Raw genomic sequence first — 26,459 nt, forward strand, 5'->3', positions numbered from 1 at the left:
AAAACTTGTATTTCAATCATTTTAAAAATATAGTCATTATGGAATGTATACGCTACGGTAAACACATTCACTGAAACAAAAAAAATTGGTCAAAAGTCATACTGCGGTCCCTTCCTTCATCATCAGACCCATGCAGCAACGGGGGTCTGTGTCAGGACGAGGCCAACGGCTTCCTGTGCACATGCCAGCCAGGCTTTCGGGGCCCAGCGTGCGACGAGGACATCAACGAGTGCGAGAGTAACCCGTGCAAAAATGGCGCTAACTGCACCGACTGCGTCAACAGCTTCACCTGCACTTGCCCGCCCGGCTTCAGCGGCATCCACTGTGAAAACAACACGCCCGACTGCACGGAGAGGTGTGCAGGGCTCAGATTTGTTTTGTCCACTGCTGCCCCCTGTGGTGAATGTTGGAAGTACAAATAATTGTTTGCTGGACTTAAATCGTTGTTCCAGTTTGTACTTTAGCATGTATTCTTTGTCTACTGCTCCCGCTTTTGGTGAATGTTGTACATAAATATGTTTCACAAGCTGTATTTTTTTAGTTTTACTTCAGTACAGCAGTTAAATTAGTACTTTTACCAGAGTTTCTTATTTATTTATCTATCTATCTATCTATCCATCTATCCATCACAACTTTCTGTACTTAGTCGGTGAGTAATTTTCCACCTCTGTTTTGTCCCTGTACCATGTTTTCTGCGTTTTTACTCGCAGCTCCTGTTTCAATGGCGGCACGTGCGTGGATGGCATCAACGCGTTCACATGCCTGTGCCCGTCGGGCTTCACCGGCAGCTACTGTCAGCACGACATCAACGAGTGCGACTCCAGACCCTGCATGCATGGCGGCACCTGCCAGGACAGCTACGGCACCTACAAGTGCGTGTGTCCGCACGGATACACGGGACTCAATTGTCAGGTAGGAAATGGCCTTGTAATAATGGCGTTTGGAATATTAGGTGTTGCATTATTGAGGTGATGCAAATCATATCAAAGCTATGTGTGGCATATTAATATTTAGGTTACATGTGGCATTATTACGGTTATATGAGTCATGTTGAAGTATCTCACAAAAGGGAGTACACTCAAACATATTTGTCAATATTTTCACCTACGGGTGTACTTGGTTTTCTTGCCTGCTGTTCTTGCATGTCAGGTAATTCTAAGGGAGTAATACATTTACACAGTGATAGGACCCCTCGAAAATTAGATGATGCATCTCAAGGGGACATCCTTTTAAAAAGAAAATAAATAAATAAAAATAAAAATACTAAGATCAGATGATCGAGTTTGGAAATAATAAATATAAAGTAAAGTCAAAAAGTAGTCATTTTAGTGCCATTTTCTATATTATGTGGGTCGTCACAGTAAGTCATGTTTTTTTTCTTCTTTTTTTTAGAATTTGGTGCGCTGGTGCAGCTCATCACCTTGTAAGAACGGGGGTACCTGCTGGCAAAGGGACACCGCCTACAGCTGCGAGTGCCAGACCGGCTGGGCGGGCGTGTACTGCGACATACCAAGTGTCTCCTGCGAGGTAGCAGCCAAACAGAGAGGTAAAAAATAGGGCCCTTATGAAAAAATGAGAGCACATTTTACAAACGTTCAGCAAAAATCAATATTTGCTTTCATGGCCCACATAAAGCTTGATATGGTAGGCCGGATCAGGCTGCCGGCCCTTGAGAGTTTGATGCCTCTAAGCTGCAGTATATTTCGGCAGCTTAATGAAGTGTTGCCTCCACCAGTGAAAATACAACCCGTGCTTTTACTGTTTTATGTAGGCTCGTTGTTTTTTTTTGGGGGGGGGGGGGGTTAGACCTGAGACTCAGCATGTAGCCACTCCCTAGCTTGGCCTTAATTGTTGTGGCGGTCACGGATGTTGTACTCTAGGGGAGAAAAAAGCTAAAAACAAGGTGAAAAGTTATGACTTATTGTGTTGTTATTGACAGTCACACCTGGGGCCTGTTTTAAATTCAAGTAAACAAAAGTACCGGTAAGATGATATGTCCGATTTCCTCTTTCCAAAGGGGTGGACGTCGCCAACCTGTGCCGTAACTCAGGCCAGTGTCTGGACGCAGGAAACGTTCACCGCTGCCACTGCCAGGTGGGCTATACAGGAAGCTACTGTGAGGAGCAAGTGGATGAATGCACGCCCAACCCTTGCCAAAATGGAGCCACTTGTTTGGACTTTCTAGGAGGATATACTTGCAAGGTAAGGAAAAAAAAATCTGAATTTCAAAAAGTACAGGAAAATTTAATTTCAGCCATCTCACACACACACAGAGATTTAAAAATACAATCCAAAAATACAAAACCTGTATCGGTTAGGAATGAAAGGGCAGAAGATGAACGAATTAGGGCATTTACCTGAAAAACGCATCACTACTGGCAAATTTTTCTACTTAAGAAATTTCTTCCAGAACCAATAAATTTCGTAAGTAGAATTATCTCTGTACATGAAATAGTTCTATGGAGTCATTGTAACTACTGGGCCACATCTATAAACTGCATCCACCTACAGTAATGCTAATCTCCCCTCGAAAAAAAAAAGCTCCAGGCCAGCCTTGGCCCGGAAAGAAAAACGCCAGGTAAACAAAAATCTTTGTGTTTCATGTCCGCCATCGATTTAACTCTTCCTCCTCCTCTTCTTCCTCCTTCCTCCGTCTTTGCGTCGCAGTGCTCGCCGGGCTTTGTGGGGACCAACTGCTCAGACGAGATCAATGAGTGCTTCTCCCAGCCGTGCCAGCACGGGGGCACCTGCATTGACCTGATCAATACCTACAAATGCTCCTGTCCCAGGGGAACGCAAGGTCAGAACACCCTTTCCCCTGAATACTCTTCTCTGTGTCTCTTAATTAATTACACTTATGGTTGCGGATGTGTGAAACCTTTTTTTTGTCAATTTTGGGAGAGTTTCGGGTCAATTTTCACGTTGAATGTTTGAAACATTCCAAATTGGGAACTTTCATGGATGTACTTATGTGGCAAGGCTGTTATATTTCATGAAAACTAATCAAATTATTCAGTTTGAAAAAGCATGTATTCTTTATCCTCTGCGAAAAATGACTGATGTGACTGCAGATTGCTGAGTCACTTACAGAAGTTCAATGAAAGTCTTTGTTTGTCTGAAGGATTGCATTATATTGCCCCCTGGTGTTCACACACCAGCAGGAATGAATTAATCCTAATGCACGAGCTATGTAATTCTTTACATTCACACCAGGCATCAACTGCGAGATCAATGTGGACGATTGCTTGCCGCCGGCCGAACCGCTCACCAAAGAGCCCAAGTGTTTCAACCACGGCAGGTGCGTGGACGGCGTGGGAGGCTACCACTGCCTGTGCCCGCCGGGATACGTGGGCGAACGCTGCGAAGGCGACGTCAACGAGTGCCTCTCCAACCCGTGTGATCCGCGCGGCACGCACAGCTGCATCCAGCTGGCCAACAACTACCGCTGCGAGTGTCGTACCGGATTCACAGGTACATTTCAGTTAGTCAAGAAGTGGGCAAAGTATGGTGTTGATCTTAAGCGCGCCCGATCAAAAGTTTCACATTGTCGATATCAATAATAATTTTGCGACTTGACTATAGGTCAGCGGTGTGACGCCGTCTTTGATGGTTGCAAGGGGAAACCATGTCGCAACGGGGGGACCTGCGCTGTCGCCAGTAACACCCCGCACGGCTTCATATGCAAATGTCCTCCAGTAAGTGTGTGCACATTCACAGACGAAGGAAAGTAGCTTTTAGATTTGTCAGTGTCAAACCTTGTACAGTATTTGATAGCTGGGCCTTCAGTGGGCAATTACCCGACTTAACTCGTAAAACCACCACGATTGCAGTTGCGGTGTTCCCATGCAGTTTGTTATTTGCGTCATATGCCCAGGCCAAAGCCTTGTCTAATGTGTGTCTTTGGTGGTATCTTGGTGCTGAGAAACTATGTTTGAAGGGGAGGGAGAAGTCACCAACAGGTTGGAAAATAAGAAGGTACTTCTTGGATAGTGATTCAAAAATGAATTTCCAAAAATCATTGACTTTGCACTGGTTAGCACGTCCTTACACGCCTTACAGTGAAATACAGTTGAAGTTACCTGGGGGTGCCATACAGATGATGAATAGATTAGTTTGACATGGCAACACGCATGGGCTAAAATCTGATTGGAGAAACAAAATCTGACAAAGCAATGTTGCCAGGATATGAAGATGTAATGAAGAGAATCAACTCTAGGGAAGAAATGACAAAACATTTGTTGTTCATAGTGAATCTCTTCCAAACAGGGATTCACTGGCTCCACATGTGAATACAACAGCCACGCTTGCGGCAGCCTCCAATGCCGCAATGGCGGCACCTGCATCTCGGGCCAAAAAAGTCCCAAGTGTCTGTGCACGGCGTCCTTCACGGGGCCCGAGTGCCAGTACCCCGGCGACAGCCCGTGCAAATCCAATCCCTGTTACAACTCTGGCACGTGCGAGGACACGGTCAAAGCGCCGTACCATCGCTGCGTCTGCCCTGCCAACTTCAACGGGCTCTGGTGCCACATCCTGGACTACAGCTCCCCGGGCGGGCCGGGCAACGACGTGGCTCCGCCGTCGCCGTCGGCACCGGACGAGGCCTGCGAGATCCCTCAGTGCGAGGAGCGCAAGCACAATCAAGTGTGTGACGTGCTGTGCAACAACCACGCGTGCGGCTGGGACAACGGCGACTGCTCGCTCAACTTCAACGACCCGTGGAAGAACTGCTCGGCCTCGCTGCAGTGTTGGCGCTACTTCAACGACGGCAAGTGCGACTCGCAGTGCGACAATGCTGGGTGCCTCTACGATGGATTTGACTGCCAGAATCTGGAAGGACAATGCAAGTGAGTCATCTATTGTGTGTGTGTGTGTGTGTGTGTGTAGTGTGTGTGTGTATATGTATATATAGTTTTATATATATTATTTTAATATATAATATAATATATACATATAATATATATAATATTATATGTATATATTATATATATATATAATATATATAAAAATATATATTCATTATAGATTATTTTATAATAAATATATAAATATAAATATATATATATATAGTGTGTGTTTGTATATATGTATATAAATTTTTATATGTATTATTTTAATATATATATAATATATATAGAATATAATACATATATAATATATTATATATATATGTATATATATAATATAATATATGAGGACCAAGCGGCTCGGAAGATGAATGAATGAATGATATAAAAAATATATATTATTTATATAAAATATAAAATATATATTATATATATATATAATATTATATATATATATATATATATATATATATATATATATATATATATATATATATATATATATATATACTGTATATATATATATATATATATATATATATATGGGCGGCCCGGTAGTCCAGTGGTTAGCACGTCGGCTTCACAGTGCAGAGGTACCGGGTTCGATTCCAACTCCGGCCTCCCTGTGTGGAGTTTGCATGTTCTTCCCGGGCCTGCGTGGGTTTTCTCCGGGTGCTCCGGTTTCCTCCCACATTCCAAAAATATGCATGGCAGGCTGATTGGACACTCTAAATTGTCCCTAGGTGTGAGTGTGAGCCTGGATGGTTGTTCGTCTATGTGTGCCCTGCGATTGGCTGGCAACCGATTCAGGGTGTCCCCCGCCTACTGCCCGGAGACAGCTGGGATCGGCTCCAGCACCCCCCGCGACCCTCGTGAGGATCAAGCGGTACGGAAGATGAATGAATGAATGAATATATATATATATATATATATATATATATATATATATATATATATACAGTATATATATATATATATATATATATATATATATATTTTTTTTTTTTTTAATGGATACAAACACATAGGTAGTTTTCTACAAAGAACATACACAAAAAGGTTTAGGTAATCGGTTTATGGGTGAAATGTCATGATGAACCTAAAATGCACCCTAACGTTTACAGGCAAGGCTCAGGACAGCGCCCAAAATGATCGCATTTGTGTGCTGTGAGGACAGATTTCTCGCGTTAATCAAATGCTGTTTTAATCCCCCCCACCAACACTGGCGACATATCGGACGGTGTGATGAAAAGTCTTCTTGTGGCCCTCCTACACCTTCCACTTAATGGCGTCTGTTCTGCAGCCCCCTGTACGACCAGTACTGCAAAGACCACTACGCGGATGGCCACTGCGACCAGGGCTGCAACAATGCCGAGTGCGAATGGGACGGCTTGGACTGTGCCCACAACATGCCCGAGAAGCTCGCCCTGGGCCAGCTGGTGGTGGTGGTTCTCATCGTACCCGAGCAGCTCCTCAACAACTCGTTCGGCTTCCTGCGAGAGCTCAGCCGTGTCCTGCGCACCAACGTGGTGTTCCGGATGGACGCGCAGGGCGAGACCATGGTGTACCCCTACTATGGTAACGAGCAGGAGCTGAAGAAGTACAACGTCAAGCGCTCGGTGGACGTGTGGTCCGACGTGCCAGGCAAGGTGCTGGATGTGGTCCGGAGGAGCGTCGTCGATGGGCCTCGCTGGACAAAGCGGGAGCTGGATCACCTGCTGATAAAAGGGTGAGAACGATTTTTTTTAAAGATTTAATGCAGAGGTGGAAGTGGAAAATAAAGCCTGACCGATTCACCGGTAATAAGTAATTGGGATTTCGATCACCTTTTTGAAGATGACGAGCACACTAAATGTATTTCCCGTGGCTCCATAGCTCCATCGTACACTTGGAAGTTGACAACCGTCAGTGCGTCCAGCAGTCCAGCGAGTGCTTCCCGAGCACCACAGACGCCGCCGCCTTCCTCGGGGCGTTGGCCTCCAGCGGAAAACTGGACGTTCCCTACACCATTGAAGCCGTTTATAGTGAGTATACGTCAGCCTCAATGTGGTCAGCAACCTGCGGCTCTGGAGCCTCATGTGGTTCTTTCGTCCATCTGCTGTGACTCTCGGTGATTTTGGGAAATCAATGTTTCTTTTTAAATGACTTTGTTCATTTTTCAAATTTTATTCAAAATTTCAAGATTGTGGTATTGTTGAAACATTCATTCATTCATTCATCTTCCGAGCCGCTTGATCCTCACTAGGGTCGCGGGGGGTGCTGGAGCCTATCCCAGCCGTCTTCAGGCAGTAGGCGGGGGACACCCTGAATCGGTTGCCAGCCAATCGCAGGGCACACAGCGACGAACAACCATCCACGCTCACACTCACACCTAGGGACAATTTAGAGTGTTCAATCAGCCTGCCACGCAAGTTTTTGGAATGTGGGTGGAAACCGGAGCACCCGGAGAAAACCCACGCAGGCCCGGGGAGAACATGCAAACTCCACACAGGGAGGCCGGAGCTGGAATCGAACCCGGTACCTCTGCACTGTGAAGCCGACGTGCTAACCACTGGACTACCGGGCCACCATTGTTGAAACATTCAAATGAAATATTTTGTTGCTGATGTAAGGCACCCAGCGCCAAGATTTATTTAACTGTTCGAAATCTAATACGTAAACCCTGGGTAAATCCAAAAAAAGAAACGTTTTCTGTGTGGGGTTTTTTTCTTGTTTTTTGGGGGGATTTTTTTCACAATGGCTCTTTTTTTTCTTAGGTTTTTTTTTCTCACAATGGCTCTGAGTATTTGAGTTGATTTGAGTTGAGATTGTTTCAATTAATGTTGAATGGGTATAGTCGGGCCTCGTTCTGGAGTTTTTCCATACATGCTCGTACACGCACAGGTGGGACACGTGCATAAAATGGAAATATCCACGATACCCACCCACCCCCCCGGTCAGGTCCTAACCCTGCCGCTCTTTGATTGTGTATTTGTTATGCGGCCATGAACAAATGCAGCGCCGATCAATCAATCCTTTTTCCTGGCTGCTCTTAAATCCACTGGCTTCGGGCTCCAAAATGCTTAATTGCCGCAAATCAACTCCGAGCAGCTCTCCATCTCCTTTTTTTTTTTTTTCCTTCTTTTTTTTCATGCAGTCATGGCACGAGAGAGGGGCTGCTGCTGCAACCTTCACCTCGTCGGATGTAATACCGGGACTTAAGGCTTTAGGTTGGGGAGGGGAGTTTATCATTTCAAAATCATTAGTAGAGGGGGGTGGGGGGGGAAGAGAGGGGGAAAAATTGATCGGGAGTGTGCTAGAAGTTGGGAGTCTTTGTTATCTGGAAAATCCGAATAAATCCTCCGTCTTTACAGCTTAAAGCGCGTGCAGTAATTTGAAGTTCATTAATCCCCCCCCCCAACCCTCTTCTCTTTTTCTCTTAAAGAAGAAATGGTGAAGTTGTCTCCCGTTACCCTGAGTTGAAAAGGGAGTTAGGAGGGTGGTAGTGGTCTTTTCTCCTTTTTTCTGTTTCTTTTTTTTTTTTTTTTTTTTTGAATCACGCCCCATTCTTTGCAATTGTGATTATTACAGGATAGATAGTCGAAGCAAGAGTTAGTGACGCACGCACTTCTACTCAGTCCTCGGTCCCGTGACCATGCTGTGCCTTCTCCCGCCAGGCGGCGCCGACCCACAGCCGCCGCAGGAACTCTACCCTCTCTACCTGGTGGTGGGTAGCCTGGCCATGCTGGCGCTCGTCGGCGTGGGCATGGTGGTCGCCCGCAAGCGCCGGCACGAGCACGGGCGCCTCTGGCTCCCCGAGGGCTTTAAGACCAGCGAGCCCAGCAAGAAGAAGAGACGCGAGCCCGTCGGGGAGGATTCGGTGGGATTGAAGTAAGTATCTTTTGGGGTGTATTTTTATTTTTAAGGGTTAGAGAAAAAGCTACTTCAAATTTCGGGAAAGAGGCGAAATGCGAGGATGTGAAATTTTTTTCAATTGTAAAAGTCTGAGAATCGAAGTAGAAATGTTTTGAATCATTCCACAAACGTGACCGGAGGAGGTGAATGCACAGAGTATCTCTTCAATGGGGAATTTTATTTTGAAAATTTGTGAATTTGGAGAATGTGATAAAGAGTTTCAAAAATGTCACGAATTCACTGTTTTGAAGTTGAAACGGTTTCAATGAGTCAGGAAATGGGAAGAACGGAAATAGTAAAATATCAATCAAGATGGGAATTTTATTGTGAAATTTGGGCAGTGTGAGTGAATAATTTGAACGTGGAAAATAGTTCCGAAGATGCCCTGAATGTGCTGAACAGTTTGAAGTGGGAATGATTTAAATCGGGCACCAAGTGTGGAACGAGGTGGTAAATATGTAAAATTGCTCCTAATTTGAGCATTTTACTTTGAAAATGTGGGAGTTTTGGGGGATCTGATTCATCATATCCACACCGAAATGAGCTGAACGTTTTGAAGCTGGAATGATAACAAACGGTAAAAAAATTAAATATTGATGAAGTGGCCAATTTTTGTTCCCAAGATGCATGTATAATTTCTGTGAATTAGAGAATTTTCCAGTCACAATTGGGGAATTTCATTCATATTTCAACAAATGGGGTTCACATTTTGAAGTTAAAATCATATGAATTGCTCAAGACAGATGGAATAAGGAGGCATATCAATTTATGTGTGGAAATTATGGGGCTGCATCACTCCGTGGTAGAGTCGTCTTCCAACCCAGAGGTTGGGGGTTCGGTCCCCGGCCATCGCAACCTTTTTGAAGTATTCTTGAGCAAGATGCTAAACCCTCCGTTGCTCCTGATGCCATGTGATCAGTTGGAGAAAAGCGTGAAGCGCTTTGAATACCACAGGTAGAAAAGCGTTATATAAATGACAGTCCATTCACCGGGGAGGCGTGTGATAAATTTCCTACGACAAGACAAGTATTTTGAAGTTTGAATAGTGGCAATCGTCAAGAAATATTGACGTTTATATTGGCGTTTGACTTGCGCTTTAATTGAAAACCAAGTGGTGGGGTGTGGATTTGATCAATGTTTTTTTTCCCCCCTCCCACTATGAACGAAAGAAGTCATTTCACAGGAATCTCTTCTTGTTCGTCACAGGCCGCTGAAAAACACCTCGGACATTTCGCTCATGGATGATGGCCATAACGACTGGGGAGAACATGAGACCTCAGACGGCAAACGCTTCAGGGTAAGAAATCGACACAAAAAATAAAATAAAATACAGAGTACTTTATTATTTGTTGTACCTTCTTTATTATTATTATTATTATTATTTTGACTACTACGATCACCTGACCTCGTGCCAGAAGATTTCTTATTTTAGTGTGTTGTCAAACATAAACTACCGGTATATTCAAGAGGTGGTAAAATTACGCTCACACTGTATTTAAGTGGAAGGATCGTTTTCTTAAGAAAAGATAACCGGTTATTTTTCTTTTCAATTTTCAGTTTTATATTTTTACCCTTATATCTTTATACTTTTAACTTTTCTGTCAAAATACTTTTAAAATATTTTTTTTCTTCCAAGATTGTCACAAAGGTATTTTAGACATTTTTTTCATATATTTTACACAAATGTTTTGGGATTTTTTTTGGTCAAATTTTGTTTGGATTTATTTATTTTTTTGTGTGTGTGTTTGTATTTTTTGTCTTACGTTTTGTAATCTTGTCTGATTAATTTTTACACATTTGTATTTTTTAATCGAATATTTCTTAGCGCTGATAAACATTGTCATATAATTTTTGTATTTGTGTCCTTACTATATTTTTCCCGCATCAAATAATCTGTTGGCAAGGTACTGTCCTTAATTAGGTGACCAGAAAAAAAGAAACTGACAAAATTTAATCTACTAATTCAACTTTTTTTACTCAAGCAAAAAAAAAGTGCACTCTGAATTGTACTAAAGAACAAAAGACAGATAGTTTTTTTTTTGTTTTTGTAAACTATATCAAATACCTGTATTGATAACCTGGCGCAATGGAGAAAAACTTTTGCAAGGTTGTAATTAATGGTCACTTGACTCTTATTCTAACTGATTTGACAATGCTATTGCTATTTATTTATTCATTTATTTTCCAAATGAAATCCGCATACCCACTTTTAAACACCGCTTTATATATATATATTTTCCCTCTCCATTCTCCAACAGTTTGACGAGCATGCCGTCCGGGACGCGGGCGAGCGCGCGGACAACCGGCAGTGGACTCAGCAGCACCTGGATGCGGCCGACCTGCGCGTCCCCTCTGTGGCACCCACACCCCCCCAGGGCGAGATTGACAGCGACTGTATGGACGTCAATGTGCGGGGGCCAGGTGGGTGACACGCAGCCTCTTTGGGTGGACAATCGAATGTCTTAAGTCGGGCAATAGTAATTGTTGTATGTTGATGTTATTTATAATGATTTATATATTTTTTGTAACTTTGGGAAAATCTTTTTTTTTTTTTTGCTTTTCCTCTCGGTCATGATCAATCAGTATTAAGAAGTAAAATCCACATTTATGACATCCATCCATCATTTTCTGTATTGCTTATCTGATCATACTCTTAAAATTTGCCAGATCCCACACTTTGAACATGAAAAAAAAAATCCCCAGTTTTTATGTCATGTAAAAAAAAAAAAAAACAAACATCAATGAGGTTATTATTATTATTTTTGCACATGTCGGATCTCATACTGCTTTTGATCCTGTTATTACATTTTATTACATGAGCAGCATAAACAATTACGTGTCAAATGTAATTATGACGACAGCATATGTGAATGTATGTGTGTGTGTGTGTGAGGGGGGGTAGAATTGTGCTTTCTGTCAGAGCAGAGAGCATATCACGTTGCCAGTGTGTGATTTGCGTTGGTGTGCACGTTGCTGCAGGCGAAGGATCTTCTTCAAAGGAGCCGGCGCCTGGGGGACTGTGAAGAGGGAGGCGGGGGAGGGCATTGATTCCTGATCATAGAAATCATTGCGCACTAGTAATGGACCTCCATTTTCTAACCTATGGATATCCAAACGTTTTTGATTGGAAGGAAGAGACACCTCGTAAAAAAAACCATTTAAACTGAAAGAAAAAATCACAGTTTGATGTTATTTAAATTTTTTTTTTTTTAAAGTAGAAACTAAATCATTCTAACATTTATATGGGGCTTTTTAGCACACTCAAAGATGCTTTATGGAAAAAAAGGACAAACAACAAACTTCAAAATTCAACTTACCTAGTAAGTTATAAATTGGAATCAAAATCTAAAATAATGTTTGAAATATTGTGACATCATCGATTTTGGGTGGTTTGGCAGTCGGCCAAAAAAAAACGTGCAGTATGCCGGAGTTGGGATATTGCAGTCAAATTCAAAGAGGGCAATTTTGTTGCACATGACGACAGAGCACGACAATCTCAGCTTTCTCGAATCAAATATAATTTCAACTTTTACATCAAACCCCCAAGAAATTGGATTTACTCTGCTAGCGACGCCCAAAATTTGATCAACCTATTTTTGTGGTCGACCTATTTAACTTGGTCAACGTTTTTTTTTTTCCCAGCCCGACATGCCCAATCCCAAGAATAGAAACTAGGACAAATCAAAGTAACGGGGTTAACAACTAGCCAGCGCACTTTTTTTTTCGCCCCCGCTGGGATCGACCAAATCTGCGGGATCTGCGGCCCATGATTCCTTTTGAAGAGGAGAAAAGCCCGTCCGAGTTGCCGCGGTGAACCGCTTCCTTCAGTCAGATATTGTGGTTCGACTCCCGCCCCCCCCCCTCCCCCCCCCCCTCCCCCACCCCTCCTCAGCTTAGCTTTTCTTCTGAAGCGGCGCCGAAGCATCCATCGGAATCCGTTATTCAATTTGTTTGTTGCTCTGTTTTGATGGGCCTCTGCTTTGAAGTGTACCCTGTTGTCTTCCGTCCTCTGCTGAGTCTTACACCAATTTTTTATTTTTTATTTTAAACCGGTCCTGCTCGGCTCCTTCGTCATACAACTCATGGTGGATCTGTATGGCTTTTCATGACGGAACTGTTGTTGTCTTGCGGTACGGCTGGGCAGTGTGAGTGGACAGCCCATGAATAGCGAAAATCCATCACTTCACAATAACCACCAGTTCGGAAAATATTCAACAATTCATTTAAAAAGAGACTTCAAGGTGTTTGATTCCACTGCGAGTTGATTAATACAAAGATAATTACACCTGTACTAACAACCGCATGTGCTTTGCTTAATGCTAACATACAACGCACAACATCATGGACACGCTCATGGTTCTAGTCGACATACAAAGATTTGAGACCACTTTATAAGATAAGATAAGATAAGATAAGATAAGATATCCTTTATTCGTCCCACACTTTATGTATCATTTACACATATTTCCTTGCCACCATTTCCAATTTCAAACGGGCTTTCAATTTTAAGGCATGTTAATGAGGAAAAAGTGCACTCGGTGCATCCGGAAAGTATCCATGGTGCTTCACTTTTTGACTGAATACTTTCCAAACTGGGAATGGCCAAGCTGTAACATAAGAACCAACCGTTTCATTTTTTATTTTTTTGCCTGTACACACCTCAGATGGATTCACACCGCTAATGATCGCGTCGTGCAGCGGCGGTGGCTTGGAAACGGGTAACAGCGAGGAGGAGGAGGACGCCTCGGCCAACGTCATCAACGACTTCATCTATCAAGGCGCCAGCCTCCACAACCAGACGGACCGCACCGGCGAGACGGCGCTGCACCTGGCCGCCCGCTACGCCCGCTCTGATGCCGCCAAGCGGCTGCTGGAGGCCAGCGCCGATGCCAACATCCAGGACAACATGGGCCGGACCCCGCTGCATGCCGCCGTGGCGGCTGACGCCCAGGGGGTCTTCCAGGTCAGACGAAGGGTTTGCTGTGTCTCACTGGGATAGTGGAGAACAGGGGTGCTCAAACTTTTTGGGGCTAGGGGAGAATTTTTTCCCCATAACTATAAATGATACACAACTACTATGTTGCGGCCCGGTAGTCCAGTGGTTAGCATGTGGGCTTCACAGTGCAGAGGTACCGGGTTCGATTCCAGCTCCGGCCTCCCTGTGTGAAGTTTGCATGTTCTCCCCGGGCCTGCGTGGGTTTTCTCTGGGTGCTCCGATTTCCTCCCACATTCCAAAAATATGCATGGCAGGCTGATTGAACACTCTAAAATTGTCCCTAGGTGTGAGTGTGAGTGCGAATGGTTGTTCGTCTCTGTGTGCCCTGCGATTGGCTGGCAACCGATTCAGGGTGTCCCCCGCCTACTGCCCGGAGACGGCCGGGATGGGCTCCAGCACCCCCCGCGACCCTAGTGAGGATCAAGCGTACGGGAGATGAATGTATGAATGAACTACTATGTTTGGCCCTGAATGCGATAGAAATCCAAAAGTTGTCTATTTGGAAAAAATAAAACAAAATGTAATATCCTTCGTTATTCTTAAATCCACCTATTCGCTGTTTTTGTGCTCAGGCCAAAGCTGTCTAATATTGCTATTGTGCCATCTTGTGGCATCTCGTTACCTAGCAACTAGCATTTTAAAACTTTTTAGGGAGGCAGCAATTCAAATTTGTGCCAGGCTTAGATTAATTGTTGAATATTTGCCAGTCACCAGAGTCTGGCGTAAATAATTTAGTTGAACTAGGACTTCGCCATTAACTAGTTCTTTTTATTTATTTTTTTTAATTTTTTTTTGTGACTATATGTATTCCTACTTAAGTAGAACATTTGCCACCTCTCCTTACAGAGGTTGGAAAACAATGTACCTGTGCAAGGACACACATAAAAAAAAATATGCCAATAATACAAAAGATTAGACAAAAATACAAAAAAAATATGTCAGCTGTTGTAAATACTAAAAACTACTCAAATATAAAAATCAGCAAGATCAGACCAAAAATTCAAAAATATGAAGGTGAATGTGGAAAAATGTGTATTCGACAACAATACAAAATATTGGACTAAAATTACAATTACGTAACAGTTGGAATAATAAGCAAAATAATGGAAAATCATTTTTTTAAATCGGGTATATGAAATAGCCCAAAATATTTAAAGAATGAAATCTCAGAAATGAAGGAATAAGCCTAGTAAAATATTTCCACAATTTACGTAATCTGCCGTTGTTTTGTGACTCAATGTTTGCTAATGTGTCCAGATTCTCATAAGAAACCGCGCCACCGACCTGGACGCACGCATGCACGACGGCACCACCCCGCTCATCTTGGCTGCCCGGCTGGCGGTGGAGGGCATGGTCGACGAGCTCATCAACTGCCATGCCGACGTCAACGCCATTGATGATTTTGGTAACAAAAAAAAAATGTTTAAACACCCGCATTCATAATGAAAGTGAGAGTTTTTGTCTCTTACGCTGCGCTCGTCCTCGCAGGCAAATCAGCGTTACACTGGGCCGCTGCTGTGAATAACGTAGCAGCTGCGATCATGCTGCTCAAGAGCGGCGCCAACAAGGACATGCAGAACAACAAGGTAGCAAAACATAGTCAAGTACAACGGACGTACTCGTGGTTCACTCTTTGACCCGCACAATCAAGAACCCCTTGAAGAAGAGCTTCCTGTGCCTTGTTGTTTACCTCAGGAGGAGACACCGCTGTTCCTGGCAGCCCGGGAAGGGAGCTACGAGACAGCCAAAGTCCTGCTGGACCACTTTGCCAACCGAGAGATAACGGACCACATGGACCGACTTCCCCGAGACATCGCCCAGGAGCGAATGCACCACGACATCGTCCGTCTGATGGACGAGTACAATCTGGTGCGGAGTCCCCCCATGCACGGAGGCCCCCTGGGGACCGCTTTGTCGCCCCCGCTCTGCTCGCCCAACGGATACCTGGCCAGTATGAAGCAGCCGCCGCCACAGGGCCAGGGCCCGGCCGGCGGCAAGAAAGCTCGCAAACCGGCCGCAAAGGTCTGCAAGGACCCCAAAGAAATGAAAGCGAAGAAGAAGAACTCCCAAGACGGGAAGCCGCCCGGTAGCTTGCTGGACAGCTCAGCCGTGCTGTCCCCGGTGGATTCGCTGGAGTCGCCTCGGGGCTACGGCTCGGACGCCGCGTCTCCGCCCGTGATGACGCCGGCGGCGCTCGGCCACCTCCAAACCATGTCGGACCCGCACATGGGCGTCGGCCACATGGTCATGCCCAGTAAGCAGGAGCTTGCACGGATGCAGTTCGACCCGCTTCCCCCCCGCCTCACTCACATGCCCGTGTCGGGCTCCGGTGGCCCATGCGACTGGATGTCCAGGATGCAGTTTGGCGCCATGAGGGCGGGCGGTCAGCACGGGATGATGACCGTTGCCCACAACGGGCACCCTCAGGTGATGTCCTACGCGGGCATTCCTGCTAACCGCCTCAATCCTATCATGCAGCAGATGCAGAATCTCCAGCAACTTCAGAACCAGAACTTTATCAATGCCGACCTGAGCCCCCCGGAGCTCCAACAGGGCACCATGCCCATCCGCACCATCCTGCCCCCGGAGGCCCAGATAATGTCCGCCAGCCTGGGTGCGCAGTTCCTCACGCCACCCTCGCAGCACAGCTACTCAGGCCCCATGGACGGTAACACCCCCAGCCATCAGGTCCAGGTCCCGGACCACCCCTTTCTGACACCCTCGCCGGGCTCGCCGGACCAGTGGTCCAGTTCCTCACCGCACTCCAACATGTCGGACTGGTCAGAGGGCATCTCCAGTCCTCCCACTAGCATGCCAGCCCAGATGGGACACCTCCCGGAGCAGTTCAAGTGAAAAAGGGAGTGGTCACTCTGTATTTTATTTGATAGTTTTTTGTTGTTGGTTTTTTTTTTCACCTTTAAACAACTTGGTTAAAAACTCAATGACATTTACAGTCTCTTTTTCAAGAATGACCTGGTATGTTTTTATAAAAAACAAAACAATACAACAACAACAAAAAAACGGATGACAAAAGGGCAATTTCCAATATTTTATATGCTTTAATAGCAGTCTTTCCCAACGTTTTATTGAGCCAAGGCATGTCTTTGATGTGAAATTTTAGGATCAACCTAAAATGCATCTGCGCCATTCATGTAAGAATTAAAAAAGCATTCTATTTTTACATCTATATATATATTGCGTGTCGTCCCGCACGCGGTCTGTCCTTCCGTCTGTCCCTTTTCAAAACGTACCTACTTCACCGCGCCGCCACTGCGCCGCTCAGGCAGTGGCTCACTACGATCGCACGGGCATCTTAGCGAAAAAATGTTGTCTACCCACAAGCATTGCAATGAAATTGTTAGTTATTTAGTAGAGCTAAACATCTCTTTATTTTCGCGATAAGCAATGAAGATGAACAAAAAGTTGAACCAAGCAACAACACTTTTGTGGGCCGAAGGCCCACCTTACCAGCCTTCCGCAGGAACCAGCTAATTACAGTATAAAGACGCTAAATAAAATTCTTTAAATGCTCATTGAAATGTACCATTATATATTATAATTAGTTGTATGTGGGGCTGGTGCCATTTCTAACAGGGTCACCACAACTTGCTTAGCTCATGGTGGCCCCATACGGTCAACTTTGAAAAAGGCTTTCCGGTAGTCTGGGACCCTGAGGTGACCTTTTGTGAATACAGCAGGTCCTACTTTGAAAAATGGCAAGTTTGTGCAAAAAGGTACTGAAACATTGAGCAGTATGACATGTCCATTCAGTAGCTTAGCAAAGGTCAAATTAAACGTTGCAGTGCATTTGAAGTTCTTCCTGAAATTTCACCTGAAAGCTCAAACCCCGAACTTTTTGGGAGTAGTTTACTTTACTTTAATTATTTTTAAGTAAATAAGGAAATAATCATATAAAATTGGATAATTTCCTGTGGCACAGTCATTGGGAATCACCATTTTTTTACAAACAAAAAAAACATGTCTTTCAGCCTTTATTTTTTCATTTTTATTTATTAATGTCTTTATTTAAACATATTGCCTTGCCAATTTTGCTGGTAAATACTGTATATTCTTGTTCTGCGCTTTTCCCTTTCCGTACATACACTGGCTATTTATTTGTTCTCATTTTGGCTCCGTTTTATTCTTTGTAAAATCTTTGTTGATAAAGAAAATTGCATTTGAGGGGCATTCCACGGAGAACCTCCAGTGTTATGGGAATGTTTTGTTTTGTTTTTGTAAATGTCTGACTGAACAAAATGCGAGACGAATATGTACAGTTTAGAGGCCATCTTGGAGATTGGATGTGTTAGAACAGGCTGACAAATTGGCCCGTTTGGCCACTGAATCTTAATTAGTTGGAGCCTATGGCTGTGTTCTTCCATCATGTAAGTAGCTCCGGAATTTCACTGTAAATAGGATTTTGTCGAAGAAATATCATGTCTTAAAGCAGAAAGCAAATGTATGTTTTAAAATATTTTGTTACACAATAAAATGGGTGAACATCCATACTGTTGCTCACGTGCACCTCGGCATGTGTTTCGTTTTATAAAAAGATGTGACTGACAAATATTCAGTTCTTTTATTTTCAGTGTGTAAAAAAAAAAAAGTTTCTTGGTATAATAAATGACACCTGTTTGTCTGGAAACTGGGATTTTTAATGCGCAAACAATGAATCGTATAATTTTTAATCCAGTACAACATCGATTAAAGGTGTATTTTGTTTATCCACATTTGAATGCAAGTTTGAACATGCCAGTTCAGTCTTTTATTAAGGTGTTTGGGTAGGTGAGAAAGTCAGAATTACGATAAATTAATAAATATAAGTATGAAAAATGCATGGAGACCAAAAACGCCTGTAAAATGAAGACGCTGAGTGTGGTACTAAAGGCCACCAGCTTTCCTAACATTTATGTTGGGTATACTGTAAACAATTGTGAATTTAGTATGGAGCCTTGTGGAAAACAATTCAAATCTATCGACAGGCACAAGTCAAAACAAATATTTGACTGAGAAAACAAATACATTTTTTGAACAAAATTGAATGAAAAATACTAAAATATTAAATAGAAGAACCACAATTGTTTTTATGTGAATAAATACACAAATAGGATGAAATATAAACGAAATATGGAACAATAGTCATTGCAAAATGTCAGTATACATATTTGTATGAAAAACACATGCCATTAATACAAAACAAACTGACTGAGGAGTGGTCTTTGTCCAACGCTACCATTTTTCTCCTATAACAGCAAGTAATTATATTTCTGAAAAGTACAGTATAATGTAAACACTGGGCCAAGTATGGAACCCAGTGAAACACCTTCACTATGGAGTCCTCGGTTGACGATGATGTTCCATTGCCATGGTGGCGACAAAACCCAAATGTATGTAAGTGATAGACAGTTAAGCTGTACAGTACATTTTGTAAATACGGTAGTCATTGTAATTATAAATGTACGGAAAACATGTCAAACATAGCAACATATGCTATAACATTTTAAAACAGTAAGTAAGATGCTAACTAATCATAGTTTTTTGTACCATGTGACCATTATGAATGTTTCGTTTCATTATTTAATACGCATTTAATAGTGCTTTACATTATTATTATTATTATCATTATTATTATAAATTTCATGGACGTGATTATTTATGTTATTAACTTATTAAATAATCATGCAATATATAAAATCATATAGTAATTATATTGCACCGGTATTTATCTGACGTAAGGTTTTCAGAAAACAAAAATACAATACAAAAAATACAAAAAAATAACATGCGCGTTGTTGATATGGTAAAAGTACGTCAAAGTGACGCAGGCATTTACGCTGCTCGGCAAATGTTTTTCAAAGGGTGGCGTTTGAGACCACAACTCCCATGATGCAACGCCGCCACCACTGTTCCAGTTCAAAGTTCAACCATGACAGTAAAAATAGACTCGCCTCGCTGTCAGTGAGGCTCGTTGTTAGCGCATCGTAAATCGGAGACTGGCGAGGGGGTCGCGGAAAAAAAGCTACTCTGGCCGGGCCACGGAACGAGCTCGCCGGCCACCTCGTACCCGAAAATGTGCCTCAGCCAAAAGGTTTAGCCGTTAGCCGCCGCTAGCTGTGACACAACCGACTGCGAGCTTTGCTAGACAGAGAACCCGAGGAGGAGGAGGCGGCGGCGGCGGCGGCGGCGGTGGATGGCAGCGGTGGTGGAAGGGGCGCCTCATATAAAATTACAACCGCTGCTGAACTAAAAGCCCAAAAGACATTTTTAGCCTGGAAAAGATAAAAAGCGGGGCCGACATGTTCGTCCAGGAGGAGAAGATGTTCGCGGGTAAAATGTTAAAGATTCACATCTGCACCGTGGACGGCGCCGAGTGGCTGGAAGAGATCCCGGAAGACAGCACGGTGGAGAAACTCAAGGAGAAGTGCTTGAAACATGTGAGCTTTCCCCCCCTTTTTTAATGCTCGTTTCGTCTCCGAATGTCAGTGTCGGTGTCAGCCGGCCCTCGTATTTATAGTTAAGTTAATTTAAAGGGCGAGCCGGCTGTCTTGCTGGCTGCGGTTATTTTTAGCCTCGGCTGCCTTCCCTCACGCTCATCTCTCCTTCTCCGATGCTAGCAGCTAACTTTCCCTTTTTGGATGTGGCTATATTTATGACATTTGTTAATACACTCTAGTATTGAATTTTATTTGCCTTCCTGTTGGTATTGCGTACTCTATGGTCATAACATTAGGGACCTAAACGTATGGAATCGTCATTGCCTTTGCAAAGTAATATTTGCGCGCGTGAGTGTGTGTGAGAGAGTGAGAGCGAGAGAACGTGGACGTCATTAAATCAAGCGCCGGTGTTGCTAATGAAGAGTCTGTTGAAGAGTAGCAATAAAGTTGTCATTTACTGAGTGAACAGGACAATGAACGTGGCTTTTCTTGTTGTTATAGATCGTTATGACAAATTCGCTTTTTTTAGGAAGGGTGGCAGGAAGGCAGGATGTAGGAAAGTAGAAATGTAAATTTCCCCAGTGTGGGACGAATAAATGATATTTTATCTTATCTTAAAGAAGCAAAAGAGGAAGGATAGAAGCATAAGATAAGATAAGATAAGATATCCTTTATTCGTATTTAAGGGAGAAACGAAGTCGGGATGAATGGAAGAATGTAGGGGGGGGGGGCAGGGGGGGGGACGAAAGGACACAAAAATGCTATGAAAGTGAGAACGGATAGAAGGAAGCAAGGGTGTATGGGAGCAATGGAGGAAAGAGGGAAAAGCTGAAGGATGAAAGGACGAAAGAAGTATGTAAAGAAAAAAGGCTGGATGGAAAGAAACAATGATTAGAGGAGAAGACAGAAACATGGGAAAAAAAGCATAAATGGAGGGACAAAACTTTTTTGTTGCAGTGTGTTCACGGAAATTTGGACGACCCCAAAACACTGACCCACCACAAGCTCATCCATGTTGCCACTGAGCGAGTGCTCAGCGACACCAAAACGGTGGCGGATGAAAGCCTCAAAGACAAAGGTAGCGAGAAAAAAAAAAGAAAATCACAAAAATACAAAAAGACATCAAAACAATGCTATTTTGATTTCTTTTAATGATTTCAGATGTTCTACTGCTCATAAAGAAAAGGCCGCCGCCAACCCTTCCCAAGATGGCTGAGGTGTGCGCTGAAGAAAAGGTACGAAAAAAAAGAAACTATATGATATTAATAAAAAGAAATATGAGACAACTCACACAAAAATACACCAAAATTATAACAAATTTCGAAAACCAGCTACTAGTCCGAGGAACGTTGAATACAATGCAAGAAGGAGAGATACCGACGCTCGTTCCTACCGACTGCTGTCAGGCTGATGAATAAAAAATAAAAATCATAATAATAATAATAATTTTTATCCATTTGTGTTCATATTGTATTTAATTGAAAGATGTTTGTTGTTTTTTTCTCTTTCTCCTTTCTTCTTTCTACATTCTTGCTGCTGGAGGCTGTAAATTTCCCCATTGTGGGACGAATAAAGATATCTTATCTTATCTTATCTTAATAATTCCACGTTGACTGTCTGAAATGTGATTATGGCTCCTGTGTGAGCATTTCAAGAAAACATTTGTAGCTACAGGAACACTCCTGAAAACCTTTGGCGGCGCTTTTGTGTGTGGCAGAAAAAACAGGACAACAAGGCCCCGGACAAGGACGCCATCTTGAAAGCCACCGCCAGCCTGAGCACTCGCCACTCGGACCGCACCGTCACGCAGCACAATATCAGAGACGTAAGTCGTAACTCATTCTTCCTTGTTGAGGCTGCCGAAAACAGCGGCGTGCATTTACAAATTCTCCACATCCCGAAAGCACCCTGAATGCACCATGGAGGTTCCTGTGTGTTATTCTGCCCTCCGTGAGCATGCTATAGGCTGTTTACTGCCACCCTAGTTGGCCTCCCGCAGAAGAACTGCCAACGAAAAAGCTTAGCGTACACCCGGACTTCATCGTCGGCCGTTTGTCCAGTTTCAGACGGAGCTCCGGAAGATCTTGGTGTCCCTCATCGAAGTGGCCCAGAAGCTTCTGGCTTTGAACCCTGATGCCGTGGAGCTTTTCAAAAAGGCCAACGGTAACGCACTACGCCCCGATGGGAGGGGTGACGGAGGGGTACCCTCCCCTAATATGCGACTGTGCTCTACCCGCAGACATGTTGGATGAGGATGAAGACGATCGGGTGGACGATGCGGCCCTCCAGCAACTCACCGAGATGGGCTTCCCCGAGAGTCGAGCTGTCAAAGCCCTCAGACTCAACCAGTGCGTCTCGCATCAGGAGGAGTCTTTGTTTTCATTGCATGTTCTTGCGCTAACTCTTTTCAGACTTTTCTGCGCGCACTACGATTTCGCTCTGCTTCTCGCTTAGTTACGCGTGTTCTCCACACAGCATGTCGGTGACGCAGGCCATGGAATGGCTGATCGAGCACGTCGACGACCCCTCCGTGGACACGCCGCTGCCCAGTCAAGACGGCGGCGCCGCCGCCGCCGCCACTTCTTCCGCTGCTGCCGCTACAGCCGGCGTCTCCGCTAACCCAAATTCCGCCACAGCCGGCCCGTCGGCTGCAGGCTCCTCTCGAACGCCGTCCTGCTCATCCGCCTTGCGACGCGGCCTGTCCGCCACGGATGAAAGCAACAGCGGCGGCGGCAGCAGCAGCAATCGACAAGACGACCTCACGGAGATATTCAAGAGGATTCGCAGGAAAAGGGAATTCAGGCCCGACTCAAGAGTGTGTGCCCTTTTTTTTTTTTTTGTTATTTTCTCTCCATAGTTGAGCCACTTGCAGCGCTTCCCATATGAACCGAGACTTGTGCTTTGCAGGCCGTGTTTGCCCTCATGGAGATGGGCTTCGAGGAGAAGCAGGTGATAGACGCTCTCAAAGTCAATAACAACCAGCAAGACGCTGCGGTAGGCACAGGTTACACTTTTTTGCATCGTTAAATTGCGTTGCGCACATTTTACACACTTGTTTATGTAAATGGAAGTTTATATATATATATATATATATATATATATATATATATATATATATATATATAATGTATATATATATTTATATGTATGTAAACAAGATATTTTTTTACATTTTCTTTATATTGTCCCATTGTATAAGATAAAACCTTTATTGTCTCCCAATGGAGAAATTCGCAGTGAAATTTGGAGGGAAGTAAGTAGAAAAAAAAACCATGAAGTATTTGGATGGGCAAATACATTTTTTTAAAATTACTTGACTTTAACAGCTTTTCATAACTTTTCTTTCTCAGGAAATGAAAAACTGTTTTACTTGTAATATTAAGGCCTTTCTTTTAAAAAGTTATTCGTGAAAAAACGCAATTCTTTCTCGTACAATTTTCTATTTTTCTTATAATGTTGATTTTTTTTTTTGTACAAGAAGAATTTTGAACAAATGTATATTTTCTCTATCTTATTGATAAAATTACTTTTTTGTTGTTTGACTTCCACCTTTTTTTTTCTCCCTAACAATTGACTTTTTTTTTTTTTTTTTTGTAAAATACAACTTTTTATTTGACTATTTTCATCCAAGGGCGGCCCGGTAGTCCAGTGGTTAGCACGTGGGCTTCACAGTGCAGAGGTACCGGGTTCGATTCCAGCTCCGGCCTCCCTGTGTGGAGTTTGCATGTTCTCCCCGGGCCTGCGTGGGTTTTCTCCGGGTGCTCCGGTTTCCTCCCACATTCCAAAAACATGCGTGGCAGGCTGATTGGAAGCTCTAAATTGTCCCTAGGTGTGAGTGTGAGCGCGGATCGTTGTTCGTCTCTGTGTGCCCTGCGATTGGCTGGCAACCGATTCAGGGTGTCCCCCGCCTACTGACAGCTGGGATAGGCTCCAGCACCCCCCGCGACCCTCGTGAGGATCAAGCGGTACGGAAGATGAATGAATGGATGAAAATATTCAATCTTAAAATGATAACATTTCTCATAATATGACAATTTCCATCCCATAAAATAAAGATAATGGCGTATTTCATCGGTGCGCAAACTCTTGGCCTTATATCCAAAGCAACTCCCTCCACTCGTCCGCAATGACGAAGGAATGGCGTGCGCGTGTGTTTTGTCTGCGGGTGTGTTGCAGTGCGAGTGGCTGCTGGGAGATAAGAAGCCGTCTGCAGAGGACCTTGACAAAGGCATTGACACAAACAGTCCGCTCTTCCAGGCCATTTTGGAAAACCCCGTGGTCCAGTTAGGTTTAACCAACCCCAAGACTCTCCTTGGTAAGCGCCCGCCCGCACACACACACACACACACACACACTTGAAACAAACACTTGTTATCGATGACCTGAATTCATTGGCTGCCTTTCCTTGTGCGCGTAGCTTTCGAGGACATGCTGGAGAACCCCCTGAACAGCACCCAATGGATGAACGACCCCGAGACGGGCCCCGTCATGCTCCAGATATCTAGAATCTTCCAGACCCTCAATCGCACATAGAGGCGAACCACCCCCCCTGTCCCCTCTTTACACGCGTGAATGTGGCAGGTGTGTGTGTGTGTGTGTGTGTGCGTGCGTGTGCGTGACGAGTATTGTTCACGCCAGAGGAAGTTGTACCTACAGTAAATATTCAGAATAGTAAAGTGTACAAATAACTTTATTGTTATTATTGCAGCGACGATACAAAGTTCTACTTACTAGGTTGTTTTTACGTTTTAACTAGAGCAATTTTGAGTTATTTTGCAATATCATTTTCTGCCACAATCAAACAACGCGCATGTTCAGCGTTTAGGACTCATTTTTTGTGGGGGGGTCTTCTTTTAGCCCTCCTGTTATGCTGTGGGTCGCATTTACAAAGGAATATTAGAGCCACTCTGAAAGTGAAAAGAACAAACATTTCTCTCAGATTCAATGCTTAACATGGCGAGAATAAATTTGGATGTTTTTGAGAGAGAGAAAAAAAAATTCAGGATAAGATTTATCAAAGAATCCTATTTTTGTGAGAAAGGTGCTGCAATTGAAGTTCAAGTCATAATAAAATACCAATGATGTATTTTTTCATATCTTTTTAAGAGTCTAGACATTCAATCCCAAGTATTAATTTGCAAAAAAAAAATTTTCAAATATTACCAAGGAAAGAATGCTCCGAAAATAGCCGAATGAGTTAAAAGAATGAAAAATACAACTTTGTGCTCCTATTATGATGGTGTTTATCTAGAAATGTATGTTCCATCAAAAAAAAAAAAAGAACATCTCACCATCCCTTTGTTGGTCCACTTCCCCGGCAAACAAAAAAAAAAATAAGGTTGACGCACAAACACACTGTTAAAAAAAGAAAAGTAGCAAATCTTGAATTTTCTTGCTCTTCCAAGCCTTGGAGAGGAGCAAATGTTTAATTTATCAGTTTGTACACTTAAGGAAATGAGAACACAGTCTAATATTTAATATGGCCGACCTCTTTTCACTTCAATAAGCATTCTTGAGTTTCATAACAGGAGAGTTAAAGGACACGAGCTTGCACGAAATGCTCACCCGCAACAAAAATAGCCTGCGCGATACGTCCCACCTTGTCTGTCTTCCTGTGCAATCGCAAACAATAGTTAACCTGTAAACGACATTATCTCCTTTGTTTTAGGAGTTGTGCGGCAAAATATCATTAGTACATCTCCGTAGCGACCAACCGTTCAATTGTCAAACATCTTTAAGCCACAAATACCCAATCCAACTCCGTAATTGATGTGGTGGCCCCCTCTTACTTTATGAGCTGTACAGGAGGCCTTTTTGCCAACAGTTTTGAGTGTTTAGCCAACTACTCTCAACTTTTTTTGGGGGGGGGGGCATAATGGTGTAACTTCTTTCTGCTCAGGGAACCTGAGATTATTTTTCTTTTTTCTGCTAGCGTGACATGAACAGAACAAAATGTCTTTTAAGGAGTCGCGGTTTCTTCAATGCAATAAAGACACGAGTCACTTCAAGTTACGCAAAATTGGGCTTTCGGGTGACATTGTCAGGATGGAGCTAAAACGCACTACAACCTTTACGAGTGGACGTCTTTAACTTGTGACTGCACACGTTCATCGACCTTTTTGAACTCGCAAGGAGCCCAACAACAAAATTCATAGTGTTTGGATCTGTAAATCATGTTTGACTTCCATGAACGTCCACGTGTACTCTTCTGTCGTGTCTCTTTGTCCCTGCTGATGACACAAACATGTGGCCACGTCAACCTTTCAATGAAAAAACAAAAAGCCTAGTGTG

General features: G+C 43.5%; 2 protein-coding genes across 2 annotated transcripts in view; both read left to right on the forward strand.

Annotated features, from left to right (window-relative positions):
• LOC127602816 (neurogenic locus notch homolog protein 1-like) overlaps positions 1-18,240 on the forward strand; it is a 43,577-nt gene extending 25,337 nt beyond the window's left edge. Inside the window, exons 18-34 of the mRNA XM_052069173.1 lie at positions 127-355; positions 711-912; positions 1,393-1,546; positions 2,018-2,202; positions 2,668-2,800; positions 3,214-3,471; positions 3,583-3,695; positions 4,267-4,844; positions 6,148-6,573; positions 6,720-6,868; positions 8,501-8,714; positions 9,945-10,035; positions 10,997-11,159; positions 13,403-13,701; positions 14,992-15,139; positions 15,223-15,320; positions 15,430-18,240. Coding sequence (XP_051925133.1) covers positions 127-355; positions 711-912; positions 1,393-1,546; positions 2,018-2,202; positions 2,668-2,800; positions 3,214-3,471; positions 3,583-3,695; positions 4,267-4,844; positions 6,148-6,573; positions 6,720-6,868; positions 8,501-8,714; positions 9,945-10,035; positions 10,997-11,159; positions 13,403-13,701; positions 14,992-15,139; positions 15,223-15,320; positions 15,430-16,587 — 4,598 coding nt within the window. The 3' untranslated portion in view covers positions 16,588-18,240. The remainder of the gene's footprint in view (positions 1-126; positions 356-710; positions 913-1,392; positions 1,547-2,017; positions 2,203-2,667; positions 2,801-3,213; positions 3,472-3,582; positions 3,696-4,266; positions 4,845-6,147; positions 6,574-6,719; positions 6,869-8,500; positions 8,715-9,944; positions 10,036-10,996; positions 11,160-13,402; positions 13,702-14,991; positions 15,140-15,222; positions 15,321-15,429) is intronic.
• Positions 18,241-19,627: 1,387 nt separating this feature from the next.
• On the forward strand, positions 19,628-25,505 carry ubac1 (UBA domain containing 1). The gene is made up of 10 exons (XM_052069197.1): positions 19,628-20,168; positions 21,126-21,246; positions 21,330-21,403; positions 21,886-21,993; positions 22,229-22,331; positions 22,408-22,516; positions 22,644-22,983; positions 23,076-23,162; positions 24,345-24,483; positions 24,586-25,505. The coding sequence occupies exons 1-10, from the start codon at positions 20,031-20,033 to the stop codon at positions 24,699-24,701; spliced, it is 1,335 nt and encodes a 444-aa protein (XP_051925157.1). The 5' UTR covers positions 19,628-20,030; the 3' UTR covers positions 24,702-25,505.
• The last annotated feature ends 954 nt before the right edge of the window (positions 25,506-26,459 follow it).

This window comes from Hippocampus zosterae, chromosome 6, assembly GCF_025434085.1.
Source record: "Hippocampus zosterae strain Florida chromosome 6, ASM2543408v3, whole genome shotgun sequence".
Taxonomy (NCBI): domain Eukaryota; kingdom Metazoa; phylum Chordata; class Actinopteri; order Syngnathiformes; family Syngnathidae; genus Hippocampus; species Hippocampus zosterae.